This window comes from Gloeophyllum trabeum (assembly GCF_000344685.1).
Source record: "Gloeophyllum trabeum ATCC 11539 unplaced genomic scaffold GLOTRscaffold_00004, whole genome shotgun sequence".
In the NCBI taxonomy this organism is placed as follows: Eukaryota; Fungi; Basidiomycota; class Agaricomycetes; order Gloeophyllales; family Gloeophyllaceae; genus Gloeophyllum; species Gloeophyllum trabeum.
In genome coordinates, this window is record NW_006920413.1 from 2,074,470 (window position 1) to 2,094,533 (window position 20,064).

General features: G+C 52.6%; 9 protein-coding genes across 9 annotated transcripts; 4 read left to right on the forward strand and 5 right to left on the reverse strand.

Annotated features, from left to right (window-relative positions):
• Nucleotides 1-225: 225 nt before the first annotated feature.
• On the reverse strand, nucleotides 226-1,367 carry GLOTRDRAFT_127805 (Metallo-hydrolase/oxidoreductase; the record flags this gene model as incomplete). The annotated part of the gene is made up of 4 exons (XM_007866357.1): nucleotides 226-534; nucleotides 584-643; nucleotides 700-997; nucleotides 1,054-1,367. The coding sequence occupies 4 exons, from the start codon at nucleotides 1,365-1,367 to the stop codon at nucleotides 226-228; spliced, it is 981 nt and encodes a 326-aa protein (XP_007864548.1).
• A 977-nt stretch (nucleotides 1,368-2,344) lies between these two features.
• On the forward strand, nucleotides 2,345-4,146 carry GLOTRDRAFT_110580 (uncharacterized protein). Its single transcript, XM_007866358.1, has 6 exons — nucleotides 2,345-2,486; nucleotides 2,551-2,740; nucleotides 2,792-2,881; nucleotides 2,938-3,053; nucleotides 3,104-3,720; nucleotides 3,777-4,146. Exons 1-6 carry the CDS (start codon nucleotides 2,410-2,412, stop codon nucleotides 4,004-4,006), a joined length of 1,320 nt encoding a protein of 439 aa, XP_007864549.1. The 5' UTR covers nucleotides 2,345-2,409; the 3' UTR covers nucleotides 4,007-4,146.
• A 340-nt stretch (nucleotides 4,147-4,486) lies between these two features.
• On the reverse strand, nucleotides 4,487-5,953 carry GLOTRDRAFT_38828 (NAD P-binding protein; the record flags this gene model as incomplete). The annotated part of the gene is made up of 10 exons (XM_007865781.1): nucleotides 4,487-4,594; nucleotides 4,648-4,734; nucleotides 4,787-4,845; nucleotides 4,898-4,973; nucleotides 5,028-5,224; nucleotides 5,279-5,352; nucleotides 5,404-5,439; nucleotides 5,489-5,608; nucleotides 5,658-5,680; nucleotides 5,858-5,953. 10 exons carry the CDS (start codon nucleotides 5,951-5,953, stop codon nucleotides 4,487-4,489), a joined length of 876 nt encoding a protein of 291 aa, XP_007863972.1.
• Nucleotides 5,954-6,476: 523 nt separating this feature from the next.
• GLOTRDRAFT_115386 (uncharacterized protein) lies at nucleotides 6,477-7,579 on the reverse strand (the record flags this gene model as incomplete). The annotated part of the gene is made up of 5 exons (XM_007866359.1): nucleotides 6,477-6,778; nucleotides 6,837-6,848; nucleotides 6,949-7,009; nucleotides 7,114-7,286; nucleotides 7,460-7,579. 5 exons carry the CDS (start codon nucleotides 7,577-7,579, stop codon nucleotides 6,530-6,532), a joined length of 615 nt encoding a protein of 204 aa, XP_007864550.1. The 3' UTR covers nucleotides 6,477-6,529.
• Nucleotides 7,580-9,207: 1,628 nt separating this feature from the next.
• On the forward strand, nucleotides 9,208-10,934 carry GLOTRDRAFT_74260 (monooxygenase). Its single transcript, XM_007866360.1, has 5 exons — nucleotides 9,208-9,279; nucleotides 9,332-9,684; nucleotides 9,737-9,821; nucleotides 9,871-10,409; nucleotides 10,464-10,934. The coding sequence occupies exons 1-5, from the start codon at nucleotides 9,243-9,245 to the stop codon at nucleotides 10,833-10,835; spliced, it is 1,386 nt and encodes a 461-aa protein (XP_007864551.1). The 5' UTR covers nucleotides 9,208-9,242; the 3' UTR covers nucleotides 10,836-10,934.
• A 359-nt stretch (nucleotides 10,935-11,293) lies between these two features.
• On the forward strand, nucleotides 11,294-13,297 carry GLOTRDRAFT_58830 (vanillyl-alcohol oxidase). The gene is made up of 3 exons (XM_007866361.1): nucleotides 11,294-11,600; nucleotides 11,649-12,035; nucleotides 12,091-13,297. The coding sequence occupies exons 1-3, from the start codon at nucleotides 11,308-11,310 to the stop codon at nucleotides 13,217-13,219; spliced, it is 1,809 nt and encodes a 602-aa protein (XP_007864552.1). The 5' UTR covers nucleotides 11,294-11,307; the 3' UTR covers nucleotides 13,220-13,297.
• Nucleotides 13,298-13,689: 392 nt separating this feature from the next.
• Nucleotides 13,690-16,813, forward strand: GLOTRDRAFT_104978 (uncharacterized protein; the record flags this gene model as incomplete). Its single annotated transcript, XM_007866362.1, has 13 exons — nucleotides 13,690-13,847; nucleotides 13,910-14,033; nucleotides 14,096-14,145; nucleotides 14,202-14,321; nucleotides 14,374-14,422; nucleotides 14,471-14,544; nucleotides 14,596-14,686; nucleotides 14,740-14,839; nucleotides 14,901-15,169; nucleotides 15,271-15,780; nucleotides 15,837-15,900; nucleotides 16,011-16,714; nucleotides 16,769-16,813. 13 exons carry the CDS (start codon nucleotides 13,690-13,692, stop codon nucleotides 16,811-16,813), a joined length of 2,358 nt encoding a protein of 785 aa, XP_007864553.1.
• GLOTRDRAFT_58836 (uncharacterized protein) lies at nucleotides 16,068-18,466 on the reverse strand. The gene is made up of 7 exons (XM_007866363.1): nucleotides 18,247-18,466; nucleotides 18,134-18,196; nucleotides 17,553-18,073; nucleotides 17,276-17,498; nucleotides 17,162-17,227; nucleotides 16,769-17,104; nucleotides 16,068-16,714 (listed from the first exon to the last, which is right to left on the reverse strand). Exons 1-6 carry the CDS (start codon nucleotides 18,460-18,462, stop codon nucleotides 16,937-16,939), a joined length of 1,257 nt encoding a protein of 418 aa, XP_007864554.1. The 5' UTR covers nucleotides 18,463-18,466; the 3' UTR covers nucleotides 16,068-16,714; nucleotides 16,769-16,936.
• Nucleotides 18,467-18,695: 229 nt separating this feature from the next.
• On the reverse strand, nucleotides 18,696-19,456 carry GLOTRDRAFT_115391 (NADH dehydrogenase). The gene is made up of 4 exons (XM_007866364.1): nucleotides 19,383-19,456; nucleotides 19,219-19,332; nucleotides 19,048-19,168; nucleotides 18,696-18,992 (listed from the first exon to the last, which is right to left on the reverse strand). Exons 1-4 carry the CDS (start codon nucleotides 19,450-19,452, stop codon nucleotides 18,755-18,757), a joined length of 543 nt encoding a protein of 180 aa, XP_007864555.1. The 5' UTR covers nucleotides 19,453-19,456; the 3' UTR covers nucleotides 18,696-18,754.
• Nucleotides 19,457-20,064: the final 608 nt, after the last annotated feature.

Consider the following 20,064-nt stretch of genomic DNA (forward strand, 5'->3'; position numbering starts at 1 on the left):
CGAGAAGCTGGAACCATGTTGTATGTCGTGAGGACGTTGTATCATAGGCCTAAAATTTATGTTTTCATCTGGTTACCTCCTCAAGCTTCAAGCCCGACGCGCAGAAAGACATCTGAAGTGCACACATAAATAGGCCACAAAACCACATCACGGTGCCATTACATAGAACACCACCTAAGCTACCTCTCTTCATATCGTGGTAAACCCCGACCGCCCCATGTCCTTTCATAACGCCACCGAAGCCTTGACCGGGATTTTGAAAAACACCCTTCCTTCCCTATCGGCCGGGGGCAATCTCCCCGCCCGGATATTAACCTGTAGTGAGGGGTGCAATAACTTGGGAGACCCGAGCTGAGCATCTCGAGTACTCCGGAAAGTCTTGAACGTCGCCTCATCCGTCCCTGCGTTCACATGCTTGTTTCGCTCACGCTGTTCTGCGACGGTGACAACGTCTTGGACCTCTCGTTCCGGAGGATAGTCGTGCCCCACGAATATGAGATAATCCGATGGAAGTGATAAGAGGCGCTGCATGGACTACAAAGAGGTCAGGGCAGTCTCAGCTCCTAAAGAATTTTTGACGTACGTTATATAGATCATTTACATTTCCCCCAGGGAAGTCCGCCCGCGCAGAGCCGACGTCAGGCTATTGACCGCATATTGAGTATACGGCAGACAGCCCGCGCTATAGGATGGACTTACCATGAAAATGGAATCGCCGGTAAAGACCGCTCTGCCGAAGACATAGCCTAGGTGATCTGGTGTATGACCGGGCAAGTGTAGCACCTTGCATGAGAGGTTGCCTAGCTTAAATTGCTCGTCGTCCTTGAAATACACATCGAATGTGTCTTCAAGAAGAGCCGGGTCTATGTCGTAGACGCGCGCAAAACTCTCTTGGACTTGCTTGATCCGAGAACCGATGCATACAGGTACATCTTGCCCGAGACGTTGCTTGAGATACTGAGCGGCCGTGAGATGATCTGCGTGGGCATGGGTCTCGCTAGAATACCGTCAATCCCTTATGTCCTTGATATATTGCATGGGACGTCTACTCACAGGATGCGGCGAATGTTGAGATTTTTATCAAGGATGAATCCCATGACACCATCGGCGGTTTCCGTGGATATCCTCCCGGAGGAATGATCGTAATCCAGAACCGGGTCGATAACAACAGCGTCATTGGAGGCAGGGTCGGCGACAACATAGGTCCATGTGGAGGTTACCCGCTCAAAGAAACTATAGACGTTGGGCGTGTTCTCCCCTAGGTCGACGTGAGTCTGACTAGGAACAGCCAGTGTTCCGGCAGAGCTGTTGACAGAGCTCTGGGGAACGGACACGGAGGCACCCTGCGGCGATACCAATGTAGACATCCTGGGAATGACGTAGTGAGAGGTCCTCGAGTCACGATGTACAAAAAGCCCGTTGTGTGTGCAGGAGGTAGAAAGGGGCCCACTGACCCGAGCCGTCCGATTCGAAATGTAGTGATGTGAAGTCCTGACGGGAGGAGTACGTCTTGGAGTCCTGCTGAGCGCTCGAGAAAGCATAAGTCGCCTGAAGTCAGGAGGAAGCAGCAGTTGGTTGTCATTATATCCCTTCAAGGCTTTCCGAATAGCGGGTCAACCATCGATCTATCCTCAGCCCAGACATCCACAATTCCGAATAGCCACTTGGCTTCAGCGTCACTTGGTATAGCTGACATGCATCGGAGGCTAGTCACGAGCGGCAGATTGCAGCATTGTCAGTCATTCTTGAATGGAGAAGCGGAAGATATCGGAGGAATGGATCCTCATTTCCGAATTTAGCGCCCAAATTCGGAATGGCTGTAAAACATGGCAGGGCTTGTTCTGCAGGTCAGAGGGGAGGTCGGTAGCATACAAAATGTGATAGATACTACGGTGCCGACGATAAGCAACAGCATGACACCCACTCATACAAGTTACCAGCCATTGGACGCAGCGGAGCCAGGAAGAGCATGCTATGCGCGTCGCTGGAAAGGCGTGGAAAGCATCACAAGATAATTCGGAATTCGGCGTCAATTTCTCGGGGCAAGCCTGGAGCCCGAGGAAGGGTTTTCTCGTTGAATATACAGGATGGCCATCGAGCACTGCAGAAACATGCCCACAGACGATCGGTTAGAGCTATTCTACGTCCCGAAGGTAGTGTAAGTCGTGAAAAACAAATTGCGGCAGCAAATGCTGTGCCTGTGTGATCTGTAAGGAGTTCTCACGTGACAGCTTCTCAATCCGAATGTGACCCGTCACTGCTTGACTGCAATTCGGAATTGTTGCTGAGGTCAATACATAACTCGACACATGATGTTGCACCGCGCCCCGACCCCTCTGTCTCTCAGAATCTCCAGCGAGGACTCGTCGCCCACCATATCAACCATTTTATAGCATATTAATCCGTTGGATGTCGTCGACACCGTCGTCCTATTCCACTATGGCTGCTTCCCGACCACCTTTGAAGAGTTGGAAGGAATGCATAAGGTATGTCTTTTTTCGAGCGAAAAATGACGCAGGAGTGACGAATAAACTCGGTTCTCTCTGCCAGACATTTTACCTGGGCTTGGCACACCGTCATCATGGGGACAGGTGTATTATCGGGCCTAGCGAACTCATTCCCATTCGGCACGGGGAGCACAGTTCTCAAAGTGTTCTTCATGCTCTTCTTTTGGCTTAACTTTGTGCTGTTCATTATTATCTGCTCCGCCACCATTGCTCGCTATGTCTTGTTCCCTGAGGTACGAACCGAAAACCTATTTATTCAGGAATTTCCACTCATTTCCTGCCAGGTGTGGGGGATTATGTTACGACACCCCGCGCAAAGTATGTTCATGGGTGCCTTCCCCATGGGGGCTGCGACACTCATTAATGCTGCCTTGGTAAGACATTCTTACGATTATACTATGCACAATCAGCTTTTTACACGTCGCGATAGATCCTCAATCAGGAGTGGCATTGGGGCGGTAAGAGCTTCCTATGGGCCATCTGGGCTTTCTGGTGGATGGACCTCCTCGTCTCCTACGCTGTCGCTTTTGGCATGGTTTTCACAATGTAGGCTTGTTCCTATTCCTCGCCACGGCGGATGCGTGACTCTGCTATAGGATGATCAAGCAGGACCACTCATTCGAGAAGATGACTGCTGTCTGGCTCCTTCCTGTTGTGACGCTGATTGTCGCTTCATCCTCTGGAGGAAACATAGCACCGGCTCTACGGGAGCACAATGAAACCATAGCCATCCTCACCTCCGGCTTTTCGTACACCATGGTCATCATTGGGCTCTCGTTAGCCATAATGATGATCACCGTGTACCTCGCGCGCATCATCATTCATGGGCCACCCGACACAAGTCTCATCCTATCATCATTCATCACTCTTGGTCCCCTCGGCCAGGGTGGATACTCGCTCCTCCAATCAGGGCAGGACCTCGCGCAGTTCCTCCCACTCCACAACACCGGCATGTTCCCTCAGTCCGCACTCGTCGGGCAGATGATCTTCGCGGTATCTTTCTGCGGAGCGTACATCCTCTGGTCGATGGGTATTTGTTGGATTATCATCGCGATCTGCTCCATCGTACATGTCGCGAAAAAGGGGAAGATTCCGTTCGCTATGACATACTGGGGACTTATCTTCCCGAACGGCGTGTTCGCAATGCTGACAGTAAAGTTGGCCGACGTACTGGACAGCTATACATTCCGCGTATTCGGCGCCTTCTGGTCAGGTAAGTTTCCTTTGGCATGAACGCACTCTGCGTCTCGTCTGACGCAATTGTTCTAGGATTGGTTCTCGTCATCTGGGTATTTGTGGCTGTAAAGACCATCCCTGCAATCATGGACCGTTCCATTTTCAAAGCACCCTACTTGTCCGATGCCATTGCCACGGAACCTCCCATGAGGGCGCCAAAGGACATCGAAATTGGTAAGGAGAAGCCACTCCCTCCTATCCAGATCAATGGTCAAATGCAAGACAGGTCCTATGAAACAATAGTGCCCATGATGCGCCGTTGAACGCGCGTTTGCAAGGCTTTTCACAGATCAAACTCTAGCATAGTCTGTCAGCTTCCTATCCGCACGACTACACATAATTCCATAGACAGTTGTATTTGTATGCACGGCAATGGACGAACACGTTACGTTCTTTAAAACACTTGTCATTGTGAAAGTCATGAAGCATAGTAGACCTATGTATCATGGACCACGAGGCTCCGCGAGCTAGTTTCTTGGTGTATGTGCCTCTGGAGGTTATATATCTTGTCTTCGGATGTTTTTGTACATTCGTTGAAGCCTACAGCTTATCCCCATATGGTTGAGAAGTTGAGTACTTGATAAAAGTGCCGGTGCCTCGCGGCGCCCTTAACCAAAATCACGATTTCAGCAAAGGTGGGATCTCATTCGTGGGTATGTATCCAATAATGAAAGACATCGAAAACACATGCGAGATGATTGAAACAGAGGTCCCGGAAAGCGTCCAGGCGGGTAGCATTACGGCTATCTGTCCTTCACTTGCTCTTCACACCACTTCCACAGGCGCTCTCCGAGCTCTGAATCTAAAGCCACCGGATTGGGCTTCGCCTCCCTTGCCCAAGGGACGAAGAACTATTGTACGGAATAATGAGAAGGGTGACAGCAGAAATTCACAACAAGCTCACCTTTCCATTGGCATCCACGGTCTGAGGCGAGGTTCCGGCATACAATTGGGTGATTGCGCCGTAGTGAACAGGGTATAACACGAGAACCTGCGTGCTCAAGATGAACACTATTCTGAGTTCCCCAGGAAGCGTTACTCACAGAAAGTAGTTTCATCCCTGGAAATGTGGCATGTCGTGTCAGCTCAGTGCGGATATTCCCTGAAAATAAGAGTCAGTCCAGAGAGTATGGCAATGGATGCGTGCTGATGACCTGGATTGACGGATGTTGAGACTATCCCCTTATCTCCATACCGCTTGGCCACCTCACGGGCGATAAGAACATTCCCCTGGTCGAAAAGTCAGGTCGGATCCCAACCCAATCAGCAATTACCTCCTCTCACTAATTTACTTTGACTGTATAGGTCTTGCGGGCCCAACTTCTTCCTTTCCGGTCCGTCTCTGAAGGAAGCGAAGTCGATGCCCTTCACCATGTAGTTGCCGAAGGAAGAAGTGGTTACTACGCGGGCTTTCTTGTCCGGCGAAGTCTCGGCACCGGCAATTAGAGCTGACATGAGTAGTTCAGTGAAGTAAAAGTGACCTATCGCTCGGAGGTTAGACTGGAAACAGGAGTCCACAGGACATCCTCTCATACCGAGAACGTTTGTCCCCCATTGCAGATCATATCCGTCTGCAGTAAGCTGATCAATCGGGGGCCACATCACACCCCTTTATGTCTATCAGTCATAATTGACGCTGATACAAAGTAAAGCGACTTACGCATTGTTGAATAATATATGGAGTGCCGGTTCCTTGCTAGAGGCGAGTCAGACAATTGCTATGGCTAAATACGTCCTACCCTGACCTCAGGAATTCCTGGGCTGATCGCTTGACGCTATCAAGACTGGATAAGTCCAGCTCGAGGAATAATGCCTCTTTTCCCGTTTGTGCTTTAAGGTCTTGAATCGCAGCCTCTGCTTTCGACCTGAACACAATGAGAACCTGCCGTCGAAGGTTGTTTTGTGAGATCTTACTTGCTCCTAGCAGCCAGATACACCTTGGCATTGTGTGCCAGCAGGACCTGTTGTACTAGCTTGAATTGCGCTCTACTTCACATATCCTACCATTCCTGACCTTGATTGTCTCCTTCCCTATACCCGTGTTACCACCTTTACGTGTAGGATAATCGTTAGCAACATATGCCAGGAACCACACACTGGACCGAACCTGTGACTATCACGACTTTCCCAGTCAAGTCTGGTACATCAGCCGCGGTGAACTTGGGCTTAGCAGGAAAGAATTGGCCGAGATACGACGCCGTTTGCCCCATAGCAGTTCAGCGCAACGATGTCAACAAGGCTGCGGAAGTAATGAAACGAATTCGACACCTGGGAGAATCATATATGGATGTGGCCAGGGCCTATAAATACGCTGCTGCGATCCGTAATGCCGCGGAAGCGGGAAATACAACGCGTCGACACGGCACAGGGGATCATTAACGCGTTACGTCACGCGTTCGTAGCACTTCAGTGCGCAGCTCAAGCGCAGCTATCCCCATGGGTGTTTCGCTTCTGCGACGATAATGCCTCCTCTTACCAGATGTGGCTTGCTCTACTGACAGGTAGGACAGGATTCTTTTCTCGATCAATATACTGGCCACAGCAGCATGTGGCGTGGAGGCAACCGTGCCCCCAACGAAACAATCGCAACGCTTTACTACGGCATATCGTGTGCTCGCTAGGGCTGTATCATTCAAACCTTCAAGTTCAGACAGTAATAACACAACTTTCTATCGGTCACCCCGGCATACCCGAGTAATAGTCTTCTACCTCCTGACATCACTGCTGCGGGCCCGAACAGACATTAATTCAGATATCGCCACTTCGACGCAATACATTCGGTACCTTTACTGTCCTAGAAGCGCGTCAACAGCCTTCGTAGGGTTCCAACTGGGAAAGAGGTGATTGTCCAGCTCCTCGGGCTTCCGTGCAATGCAAAACCCTTCGTCCAGCTGCAACGACAGGAAAAGCGCGAGACTCGCCAAGTCTTCGCTATCTTTCCTCAAAGCCGCCCTCAGCTCGACTTTTGACATATGAGAAAGATCCAACTTCTTCCCACTCTTTGCTTGGTACGCGTCCGCCAACTCGTTCAGCGTCTGAATGCAGGTGAGTAAGCCTGCCGATGGATATGGTACAACTGACAGTGTGGCGTACCGTTCTGTCACCCTCGATGCGGAAGTATTTTCACCAAGGTTGGTCCGGCGGTAGGTGCGTGAGGACGTAAGCGACGTATATGCCCCGCGTCTCATCTCGCCATGAGGGAGACCGGAGCATTGCCTTCACCTTGGATGGTCACTTTGCCGTTCGGTAAATCCCAATCAAAGTACCTGGGCATTAGAAACATAAATCAGGCGGTTGGGCGGAACTTGAGCGTCACCCTAGCAAACGGCAGGCCCAGTTTCTCCAGCGTCTTGGGGAAAGCGGCCTTCACGGAAATAAGCCTTCCTTGAGGTCTTTGGTAAGCGTGCCAAACTCGGAGGGCACGAAAAGCCTCACCCCCGCGTGCTTCGCGGCCTCAGCCAGGACAGTTTGCTCATTTTGGAGGGTCGACACACCGCCCAGTGTCGAGATCACAACTTCAGTGCCCGAGAGTGCTGAAGACAGCTAGGCAGGCGATGTGTAGTCCACCATCAATGAACTTGGCTCCTAGCATCGTTAAGTTGGGATATTTACAATCGCCCCCGCTGCTCTGAGTAGAATTCACTGTCAGCACAAAAGTCACAGTATTACACAGTATTACCCGGGGGATCACCAGGACGCTTTAGACAAGCACGCACTCGACTTAGCACCGATACTGAACCAGCAGCCCCGCTCTGCTTAAGTTTCAACAGCTCTTCGATGATATATCGCCTAAGATTGCCTGCACCGGCGACCGCGAATTTCTTGAAACCTGACATGTCTGAAGAGATAATGATGGCTAGTCTAATGAAATGTCGGAAGGCGGAATGAAGAGGCTCTTTTATATTTCTTCCTGGATGACATAGGCGCTGCAATTTATGTGTATCCGCACCAAATGAGAGTCATTCGGAGAGGGATGGCGAGCTGTCATCACAAGTGAGCTTTCAAGGCTACTAACGCGTCAGGCTCAGCACCGTACTGTACTTAGAGTCAAGATGCATGCCGAGTGACGCGTCGCCGAGATATCATCATGGTTAGGACCACCGAGTCATATTTCGGAGGCCTATCCATATGTACTTGCGATAGATTCGGACGAAAAGGGCGTCATTGCAATGATCGCAAGCAATCTGCGGACGTTGAGCAAGAGGAGCGTGAATGCGGGCCAGAGTTTCGAATCCAAGCCATACCAGTACAGCGTTCACACGACGCTGAGACTTGGCGTACGCCTCTCTGGTAATTCGGTCCTGTCAAGCATCTCGAGGATAAGCGTCAACATGAGGAGGCACCCGTCATTAGCAGTTGAGTTACTTGGGTAGAGGATGGATGCGACTACGTTGGAGGGCTGTGACCGCCGCTGGATTTGGCACGGGTGTCAGTGACCGTCCAGCACTGTCTTCCCCCTTATCCTCGCTGCGTCGGAGAGGGGGCGGTCATCCAGAGCGTTGTAACGCACTTGTCCAAGGTCTCCGTATAATGGGATCGGTACAATGGTTTGTGCTTGTCCTGCCCTACTATCCGGCTTGCAACCCGCGCAGAAAGTGCAATCCTCCCTACAAAGTTAAGGACGCGAGTCGCTATAAATGGAAGGTCGAGACACTGTGCGGTAACCCCGCAGCGTCGCGAGGGACTTCGTCTGAAGTCTGGGCGACTCGCTTCGGAATGGGAATCCTAAGGCGGTGAGGAGGTTGTGTACTCACTGCAATTCATTCGTACACTGGTAACACCACCTCCCATGATCATGAGAAGTTGAATGGTTTGTATATCAGTACACATGTAGTTTTAATTTTTTGAAACTGAACCCCAAAGTATAATACCAAGTGAAGGCTTTGTGTATAGATTGGCCCTCGTCCGGACTCAAAGTGCCACAATGTCATCAATATTGGCGCCTTGCAATGACTGCATGATGAGACAGAGAACAAAAGAAAAATTTCAAGTTGCGTTACGGAGTGAAGGCAACTAGAATCATCACAAGTGAAAAATATCGTCCATGGGTGGGATTGAACCTCGAGCTCACATCATTGCATCTGAAATAACCAATCACACTAACCGCTGCACTAGCGGCATATTAGCAGTATTCAAAAATAAGATAATGTGTTAGGCGGGCAACCGTCTGGGCGCATCCGCTGCAATGGCTCCGCGTCCACTTTGCGAGCCGCTGCGCGACTCGCTTACATAATCTGCGTCCTCAACTTTGTAGGGAGGATTGCATTTCGTAACCCGCGCGCGTGACTACTGCGACTGTCGGTGTGGTCCTGATGGGTACGATATGCGGGGGTACCCCGTGGGGAGTCTCAAGCTCAATGCCATGATCAGAAGACACGAAGTGCTCTCCTCGCGCTTAAACCGACTTTCCGACCACAGAAATAATGGTCCTCGACCTGTATATCGTCTCTCACCGCCGTCAAAGCCTCACATTTGAGGACGTCCAGGATCACAACAACCATGGCCGCAGCCAACGAGAGGAACGAACGCCTGAAAGGTGATCCGAAACTCGTCTCGTTATTGCAGGGATGCTGACTGCAGCACTGTAGTTATCGTAGTGGGAGCGGGGCTCGGAGGATGTGCCGCAGCGCTTGCCATGCACCACGCAGGATTCGAGGTCGTAGTCTACGAGAAGATCAAGAGGTTCCTGCGTCTGGGAGACTCTCTTGGTTTGGGCGAGAACGCCCTGCGACTGCTGCAGCGGTGGGGCTTGCACGACCAGCTGATCAAGATAGGGAACAAGAGCGAGAATATGCAGATTCGACGCTGGCAGGATGGAAAGATCCTGGCAGTTCAGCCGCTCATGGATATGGCCGGCTACATCGGTCACAGGGGCGACTATCACGACGCTTTCTTGCAGAGGGTTCGCGAATGCGGCATCCCTATTCATATGGGACACAAGGTGTGTGAAACCGCTGGTATCTGAAGACAACTCCTCATCCGGTTGCAACCAGGTGGTACAATTTGATGAGAATAAACCGTCTATCATTCTCGAAGACGGTCGGGAGATTGAGGCTGATGTTATCATTGGCGCAGACGGTACTGTGACCGATCTTTCGCGAAGACTGAGGACTCACATCTCTGCCAGGTATCAAATCTCTCGCCCGAGAGCTGGTACTCGGTTTCCACGATGCCCCAAAGTCCTCCGGCTACGCCTGTTTCCGCGCTTACTTCAAGGGAGAACCTCTGAAGTCCGTTCCCGAATGTCAATCCTTGATCCAGAAGGACTGCGTGAACATATGGATCGGCGAGGACAAGCACCTCGTGCAGAACACCCTGCGTGACGGAGAAGAGTTCAACTGGATCATCACCCACAAGGACACGGCCGACATCAAGGAGTCATGGTTTCAGCCTGGGGACATGGACGAGGTGCGACGTCTGGTTGCCGACTTGGATCGGACCATCGCCTCGGCGGTCGAGGTGACGGAGTCGTGCTTGGACTGGAAGATCTGCTACAGGGACCCGTTGCCAACGTGGGTTTCTCGCAGCCACAAGATCGCACTGCTGGGCGACAGCTGTCACGCGCATCTACCTACGAGCGCACAAGGTGCTAGTCAAGCTACGGAGAGCGCTGCTGTCCTAGCTGTATGTCTGAAACTCGCGGGGAAAGACAACATCCCGCTTGCCGTAAGTCTTCGCTTCAATATGGCGGTATCGATTTGACTCTTTCCGAACCTGCAGACCAGAGTGTATGAGAAGCTTCGCTTCGACCGTGTCCGCCAATCTCAGCTAAACGGTGAAGACGTGCGGGATAGGTGGCACAACATTCTCAAGAAAGTCAATGCTGACCAGGAAATCGACCCTGATGACGTTAAGATCAAGAACAGATGGCTGTATCCGTACGATGCAGAGGCAGACACTTACGCGAGGTGGGACGAGATGTCGAAGATAGTCCGGGAGGAACTAGCGTCAGGTAATATTCGACCGCTTTTCGACCCGAAGACAGGTCCGGTCAGGAATCTAGTAGAGTATGATGCTTTCGGACGGCCCAAATCCTCCCAGCGTAACATTGCCATTGACCCTCCTGCGCCTCAGGTTGTTGTCAATAGTTAGTTGTATCTGCCTAGTCGATTGTACCATGCATATCAGGTGTTTTTTAGCGGAACTGTCATGTGTTGACGCCTTATCACAATAGATGAGTAGCATTGTCCGTGAGTACTTCACCGCCCGAGCATCGGTTGCCTAAGGCGAATCTCTGTCTAATCCCGTCTATTCCGTCCGCCAATGGCGATGGTCTCTTCACCTCTCCTATACCCCACACTCTGCTTAAACTTTTAGGCGTAGAGCCAACGACAACTCTGAGGTCCCCACACGGCCTGAGATTTGTCCTGACTTTGGTCAGCTGAGGACATGCCGCGCATCTCGACGAACAGCTGCTGTTGTCTAATCGGTGCTTCGGTAGAAGGGTTCAGCTCAGGAAGCCGATGAACGGTCTAAATAGACGGTATCGACCGCCTGAGAATCCCTACATCCCCGCAGTATCTGACCTGCGTCGCACCATCGGGTTAGAGGCGACTACAAAGCGATGGCGACGGCTGACGTTCTATCGGAATTGCCTATAACGCCCCTCATCACCGAGAAACACTCTGGCATACCGGAACGTTATGCGGAGCAATGCAAGCAGTCGAAGGCACGGCTCTATTCCAACAAGACTCTCCCGCCGTCAGTCCCTCGTGATGGAGAGCTTCCCGTGCTTCCCCCAGACGTCGACCGGGATACCTTCAACAAAGCCGTCGCTGAGCTGACGGAACTGTTAGGCGCGGAGAACATCGAGCTGAATGACAAACCACTCGTCGACGGATGGTATATGGAACACCCGTAAGTAGTCATTGTCTTGCGATGGACGGCCCTTGACAGTGCACGCAGGAACACTCACGACGCCTTCCACATCGTACAACAGTCGGAGCTTGTCTCCTCGGCCACCGTTTACCCGGGTTCCACCGAGGACGTCCAGAAGATCGTACGCTGGGCAAACAAGTACCTGATCCCAGTGTTCCCCATCTCCATGGGCCGCAACCTCGGGTACGGCGGTGCGGCACCTCGAGTTCGGGGTTCTGTCATCATAGACCTCGGGAGGCGGATGAACAAGGTCCTGAAGATCGACGGTAACAGCGCGTCCTGCATTGTCGAGCCCGGAGTGAGCTACTTCAAGCTGTACGAGGAAGTCCAGAAGACCGGATTACCATTGTGGATTGACCCGCCGGATGTTGGGGGCGGAAGCGTCCTGGGTAACTGCATTGATCGCGGTGTTGGGTGAGTGCATTAGAGCGGCCTCTACGACAGCGTCTGATCAAGCTCAACACTATAGATACACCCCTTACGGTGATCATTTTGCAAACCACTGCGGTATGGAAGTCGTGCTGCCGTCAGGAGAGGTGCTCCGGACAGGCATGGGAGCGCTCCCTGGAAAGAACGGCGCGGATAATCCATCCTGGCAAGCCTTCCAACACGCCTACGGACCGTCAGTCGACGGAATCTTCAGTCAATCGAACTTCGGCATCGTGACGAAGATGGGTATGTGGCTTATGCCCGAGACAGGGCACCAGAGCTACATGATCACGTTCCCCAGAGACGAAGATTTTGAGCAGATCATCGAGATCATCCGGCCTCTCGCGTTGAACCGCATATTGGGCAATATCCCACAACTGCGCAACGTTATCCAAGAACTGGCTGTCACTGGCAAGCCAAAGTCGTTCTTTTACCCAGGAAACGATCCGATGCCGAGGGAGGTAATTCGGTCGCATGCTAAGAACATGCCGTGCGGAGACGTCGCCTGGTGTTTCTACGGAACCGTATATGGGCCAGAGGAGACTCGCAATATGCAGCTAGACATCATTCGTCGGGAGTTTGCCAAGGTTCCAGGCTCCAAGTTTATGTTGCCAGACGAGCTGCCTGCAGACCATTATATCCATTCGCGTGTCAGAGTATGCTCCGGGACGCCAGAACTGCGAGAGCTTGACTGGCTCAACTGGAAGCCAAATGGCGCCCACTTGTTCTTCGCTCCTATCACGCCCACCAAAGGAGCAGACGCGAGGGTGGTCCACGAGATCGTCACGCGTCTCCACAAGAAATGGGGCTTCGATTCGTTCCCGACCTGGTGTGTCGCCGGGCGAGAGATGCATTACATCGCGAACATCGTATATGATCGCGCAGACGACGACGAGAAGCGCAGAGCGATCGCTCTTATGCGGGAGATGGTGAAAGAAGCGGCGGACGAAGGGTACGGCGAATACAGGACGCACTTGATCTTCATGGATCAGGTCGCGCGGACATATGGCTGGGGAGACCAAGCACTTATGCGGTTCAACGAGACTATCAAGGACGCTCTCGATCCGAACGGTATCCTGGCGCCAGGGAGGGCGGGTATCTGGCCGAAAAGGTTCAGAGGCAAAGGTTATGAGCTCTTACCAGGCGATGAGAAGAGTACGCCGCCGTAGACAGAAGACATATTCCTTGAGTTCTCATGTCGCATGCAGAGTACAAGAGCCGGGATTCCTGTATATTAGACGTTCCACGCAAGTCAATCGATTCTGATTGTAGTAATTTGCCAGACCACGGAGTCGCAAAAGCCACGCAGCTAGGTTCTACGAGGCGCTGATATTCACGAGCAAGCACTAGAAAATGTTGACTTGGACGTGTTTGAAGGACGTGTGTGGTCGAGGACAAGTCGAGGCAAAGTCGAGGAGTAATAAACAGGTTGATAGCCGGACGTGAAGTGTGAAGGGTTGTGGCACAAGCCACGTGTCCAGTCGCGTCCTTACCTCCTCCGACTGAAGCCAGTGAAGGCACACCAGCTTGAGTAACGGAGCACAAGCCACGTCTTACACGTTTCGTTCTCTCTCAGCTGGCACGGTAGAGGACCTTCCGGGCGTCGTCACGACATTAAGCAACCCGTCAGAAGGACTGGATGCCTCCTAGCCGCTCAGAATACCAGCCCCTGGCACAGTCGATTGATGAAGAGGAGGATGTCGCCGAGAGTCTGCATACCACTTCGACGCGGACTCTTCAACGTTCGCATAGGCCAGCCAAAATTGATCTGAGTAAGCTGGATAATGCGTTCAAGAGGTCTGTACCCGTATACCTACTGCGGATGCTCCGTACGAATGAACGAATGTGGTCCTGGTCAGATGGACGGAGTCCATTGCTCAGAGAGTGAAGAGGAAGAAGAAAGTGGAAGACAACTCGAAGAAAGAGATTATACAGTCTATCTTTGGTCCGCCAGTCGTCCCTCAACCCTCAGCTTCAGGACTCGTTAGTCTTCTATGTCCTCCCTCACTTGGTGCAGGGTTTGACCATGCTGTATTGCAACTCAGATCAAGACTCTGGACCACAAGCCCCCCATGACTCAGGCTGACTTTGAGGCGTGCGTACTGTCAATGCGAATGAAATGCGCATGCCTTTAATGTGTACGGATGCAAGCATTGTACAGGCTGTCAAGAGGGCTATTTCGGAAGGTATCCATCCTAAGATGATCACGAAGGGTTCGTCAGGGTCCTACTTTGCTCGCGCCAAGGTGGACGGGCGAGTGCAGACAGTGGCGTGAGTATCTCGAGTGAAGTGCTGCCGGTCGATTATTCACCGCCGCTGCCAGAGTCTTCAAGCCCAAGGACGAAGAACCTTACGGCAGACTTAATCCGAAGGTGCGAGCTATTCTAACCGTCTGGTCTGCTGCATCCAACTTTCAATAGACGACCAAATGGCTCCATCGCCAATTCCGATGGATCATTCCTTTCGGCAGGGCGTGCCTAATCCCGAATCTGAGGTGAGGTGCTAAACGTCTCTGGACGGAGCCCTTCCTTATTGCGTCATTTAGCTATATATCAGAAGCTGCGGCATCTTTGCTTGACCGTAGACTGGAGTTGTACATCGTTCCCCGAACTGAACTAGTGTCACTCTCTAGTCCGGTTAGTGGCACTACCTCTCGCATGGGCTGAAGTCATGGACCTCTCTCTTTTAGGCTTTCTTTTATGACTGGATAGACCGCACAGCAGCAAAGAAAGGGAAGCCTCTGCCCGAGAAGATCGGTAGCATGCAGTATTTCCTGCATGGATATACAGGTTTGTCCTCAACTGATTCTCGTCATCACTCGTATTCCACCTAAGCTCACCATTTATGCAGACGCTTCTGAATTTTTACGCAAACATCCTTGGCCTGGTCGGGCTATAGCAGACACATTCGACGACGATACCCACAGGAAGGGCAATTTCACGAAACGCTGCTTAAGCACCGTCAAGATTATTTGTGGCAGGACCGGTGACGATGACGACCAATATGAGGATGTCGAGGGTGACGAATTGTTTGATCCGAGTGAAACTAATGAGCCCGGGAGGCCGTTCTATTGGTCTCAAGCATTACAGCAGAGCTTCCGAGAAGAGCTGGAAAAGTACGTATGTTAGCGTATGTTTCAGGCAGGGCCACTAACACTTATCTGCTTCTAGGCTTGTAATTCTAGGTATGTCCAACATGCATGCCCATATTGGTGTCCCAGATGTTGACGATCAAAGACTATTTAATGCTCAACACCGACCGGGGGGCGGACAACTACATGATCAAATACTGCGAAGCTCCTCTCGAGAGGTCCCTCGTAGACGTAGCGCCGTCGCGCTCAAACCGTCTGGAGATGCCACAAATGAGCGAGCTGCGTAGGACCGAGTCCGCCGCCCCTTCCCCCGTCATGTCGTCCAGCCCATCCATGCCGTCTATTTCCAAATCGGAGTCGGTGCCCGATCTGAACAAGCCGTACACGAAACAGCCGCACATCCACATCGCCGCCATCGACAACTCGCTGAGCTTCCCATGGGAGCACCCGCACGGCTGGCGGTCGTACACGTACGGATGGTTGTATTTACCTGTCAGCATTATCGGTAGACCTTTCGGACAGAAGACTAGAGATCATTTCCTCCCCCTGTTGACATCGAAAGAGTGGTGGGAGGAGACGACGTTCCAACTCCGGAAATTGTTTGCGATCGATCCAGATTTCCATCCCAAGATGTTCTCGGTCTGTGCCTCTCCCAAATGTCAAGTTCTGTACGCTTACACGTGCCGTGGTTACAGAGACAGCTTGCTGTCATCAAGGGCCAGGCTTGGAACATTGTTCAATCCCTGAAACACGAGGTAGGTCCCGACGAAGCAATGTGAATGCCCACTGATGCCCATCCGTCTTATCATAGGACGAAGGTAGGAGGATCGCCTTTTATGCTCTCTGGAAGCATCGCTGAATACATGCAGGGCCCCTTGAACTGACCCGTCGGCAAAAGGTGCTAGTCTGGGACGACGAGGTTGAGGTCGTCGACGAGACTGCCGAGGATCCTTTCGACTTCACCGGCCCACTCTCTGCATCATCAATCACATCTATGCCCTCGATGTCCAAGCATCGCAGGGCGCAGAGTCACGGCGAGGTAGATTCACCGCCAGCAATGCGGCGGACATCGACCGACGCCATACCACGGCCTGTCCCTTTCTCGGCGAAGTACCAGCGCGTGCATCCTGGGACAACGGGGGTTACTGTCCTGGAACATATGGAGCGCCTCGACGCTGTAGAAGCGAGTCTCCAGAAGCTAGGTTCTGAAGACCCGGGAATACCGGATGACGAGGAGGAGATGGACGTTGGGGAATCATCTTCCTCTGCATCCAAGTCAACGTCGCAGGCACAACCGGCAGAGGCGCCCAGACGGCCCGAGCAGCCGTCGTCAAGTTCCCTCTTCTCACCTCCGACACGGGCTGAGAATCTGCCACCGGTCCCTGAAGACGACGACAGTGCTGAGCATGAAAACGGTCTGGTGGCTTTGTCGATGTCCGTGCCACAACTGGACACTCCTATACGTAACCCGCGTTGGACGACGCACGGTGGGCCCCGACAAGACCGACGCAGTTTCGACTGGATGCGTCCTGAACAATTGGACAGTACCAAGAAACGCACTGCCATAGTAGAGGTACGCCGCGTGCATCATAGTCGCGCGGACCCGGATTGATCGCTCTTTTCATAGCGTCTCGAGACCGTAGACACCAAGCCGTTCTTTTCCTTCTGGTAGACGACACTTCACTGACGCGGATTTGCCCCATAATATTTGTACTTACACCCCGCTTGGATGAGGACAATGTAGGAATAATAAGATATCCATCCGTTAGCCCCATAGCGTTGTACGTGCCACAGACTAGTCGCCTTCCGTTAACAACCACTGCTCAAACTCGGCGAGACGCTTCTTCTCTGCCTCCTCCCCGCCCTCAAGATCAATCTCTCCACCACTCTTCTTAAATCTTTGCCTTCCGGAATAAAGAGAGGCTTCAATCCGACGGCCAGCGAAAAACCGCCCATTCATTTTCTGCGAAGGACCAAGGGTTAACATGGCCGCATCAGATGCTATAGTTTGGAAACTCACCAGTACACATGCTTGGGCACTCAAGGGGTCCCTGAACTTTACGGTCATGATGCCCTCTGGTTCCGCCTGTAGAGGCGTTAGTCGCTGGAATCAAATACGAAAGGGTCTACTCACATCATATAATACGACATTGGTGACTTCACCAAGCGTAGAGCACTCTTCTCGCACGTCCTCCTTCAGGTCCAACAGTAATGAGGCATCCTCCTCCAGCTCTTGTAGTGTGAACATGTGCTTCAACACGACCACTCGGCTATTCTTGTTTATGGACTGGCTCTTGTCGTTCTTGTCGAGTAAGGGTCCGAAGCCTTCTTCCTCATCATCCCACTCCTCCAGCTTTCTGCGAATCATGAGCAAGCTAGCCACTCCATAGTAAAGGCATCACAACGCTCACTTTTGCATCTTCGTTATCCGCCTCGTAGCCCTCTTCCTGTCCACCGTCTTCCTCTCCGTATTACCCTCTCCTCCCCCACTCCCGTTCCCACCGCCACCGCCTGCCTTATGCGCAAAATCTGCCTTCTGCACCCTCATCCGCGTGCTCGCATCACCCAGCCTGAGCTCCGCGTCATCCAATATATTCAGCGCGAGCGTGACGGAGTCCTCCTTGAAATACACGACCAGCGCCTCCCCGCTGAAGCTCCCGTCGTCGCGCGCGTACATCTTGATCTTCGGCTCGCCCTGGTCGTCCTCCTCGATGAGCCCGCACTTGGAGAATCGCTCGTGCAGCTCGTCGAACTCCGTGTCCGCGGGCAGGCCCGTCACGTACACCGCGGTGTTCTTCGACTTTCGCTCGCCCGGCGCGGGCTCCTTTTTCTTGTTGCGCTTCGCGGCGGGCCCGAGGTAGGGCTCGTCATTGTTATTGTCGCGCTGCTTCCGCTTCTTCTTGTCGCGAGCGAGGACGGGCGCTGCGGGGGTCTACTCGTAGGTCATGAGCATGAGTGACATGGACAATCGAAGGCAGGGAGCGCGTCGTACCGATTCGTCTACGCCTGCCACCGAGTACGCGGCTTGCTGGCTCTTTAGCAGGTCCTCATCTACCTACGTCGGTGAGACTTCATTGGAGACGCGTTCACCAACTTGGAACTCACCACGGGTACCCAAGCATTCTTCTTAGTATCCCATTCCAGCTCCGTGCCATCCTCATTCTCGTACCGCCAAGTCCCGCTCTCCTTGTCGAAGTAGGTGTTGGGATCCGCATCGAACGCTGCGGCTTGCTGCTCCGCGGTACTGGAAGCTAGTAGTGTGGGTGGTGCGCGGGTTGCCCCACTCGAGGATGAGGCTTCAGCATTATGGGGCGCGGACATAGCTGAGCGTGAAGGCGTTGTTTGGGTATGTTTGAAACTGAAGCCGACGGGCAACTCGTGCAAACAAATCCGACCGGAGCGGACTGCTATAGAGCGCAGTGAGATGTTGAAGTGAACAAGCTACGAATGATCTACCATGCTCGCGTTCTATAATTCTGAGCATAGCTGGCCATCACGGAGCGTCACCTTCGTTTCGAGTGCTAGGCTCACGTCTCATATTGGCGTACTGAGCAGACGTCACACAGCTTGGGAGGTGCTGCAATGATATGGGACAACGGACGACAATAGCCATCTATTTGACAAGGATCATAGGGAAATACGCATTCGGGTCGTGAGGCGCGTCCTCAGCTCTCTGGGGCACCCATTTCCTGTAAGGGATCGGGAGCTGAGGTGGGAGCTTCGACTCAGAGTAAGCCTTGCGAGCAGAGGTGATGGTAGCGATGGCAGATGTTAGATCAACGGGAGCTTTGGAAGTAGCAGGGACGGATGATTGCTCGCCCTCCTTCGCCTCTGACGGCGCGCCGAGAAGGCTGTAAACGGTGATGTTATCGTTGAATAGTAAGACACTGATGGAGCAGGACATACGCTTGATTCTCGGGCTGCTGAAGGAGGAGGGAGGACAGCTCCGTCTGAGTGATGACCGAGAGCTGGGGGTATGCGCGTCGGACGTCACGCTTCCAATACGGATTCTGTGCGGGGTCGGAGGCTTGAAGTACATCAATATCTTTAAACAGACTCGTGCAGGACGTTACACACCTTTCGTCGCTGGCGTAGCATACTTCTCTGGCCGTGAAGCAGGCTGGGGATAGCGGTTAAGATGAGGGAGTGGGATACCACTCGAGATCTCCGGGTTCACGACCACCGCATCCCCTGCTCCGGGTGAGCTGTTGTAACCATTGCTAGCTCAAAGCAGTACGCACGGAATTTCTTCCAAAAGCCCTTCGGGCTGAGATGGTACAAAGTCGAGTCTGCCGCCTTCTTGGTGGCCATTTGTGTGGTGTAACGCTGCAACTCGGATTCGAATTCGACAGAGGGTCGGAGGCCATTACGTAACGAGGCATTTCCCGACTTCTGCCCGAGCAGATGTTTCTCCTGTCCGTCGCAGCTCTGCGAGATCTGTCAAGCACCTGTTATCCTTCTCGATGCTTCATTATAATGCAGCTGGCAGCACTACCTATGGCTGCCCATGGATTTCGAGGGGTGCACACGGTCAATTCGGAATTGTCGGTTACAGAGAGGCGACATCAGCATAATGTCCGCGTCGCGTGCGGGGGATAGTTGGCCTTCCCCACACGCCTACTGAAACACTGGCGCGTATGGTGCTCTGAGTGCTAATCCCAGACCTCTCGACGAACGGAGGAAACATTGCTGCGTGCTTTTTGTAGCGACGGGTGTTGCCTATGACAGCGATTGCGACACCATCGCGAAACGCGCCCACCTCCTAAGCAAGTACGTCAAATTGCACCATCTGTCCCGTTCACTCGCTTTTCATGGCGCCATCTAATGCGGTATGTTCGACTCAAAACCTGGTGCTTCTATGGGCCGCTATATCGAAACCTCTGCTGACACGTCTCGGGGCTCTCGCGCAACTTTCTCTGACCC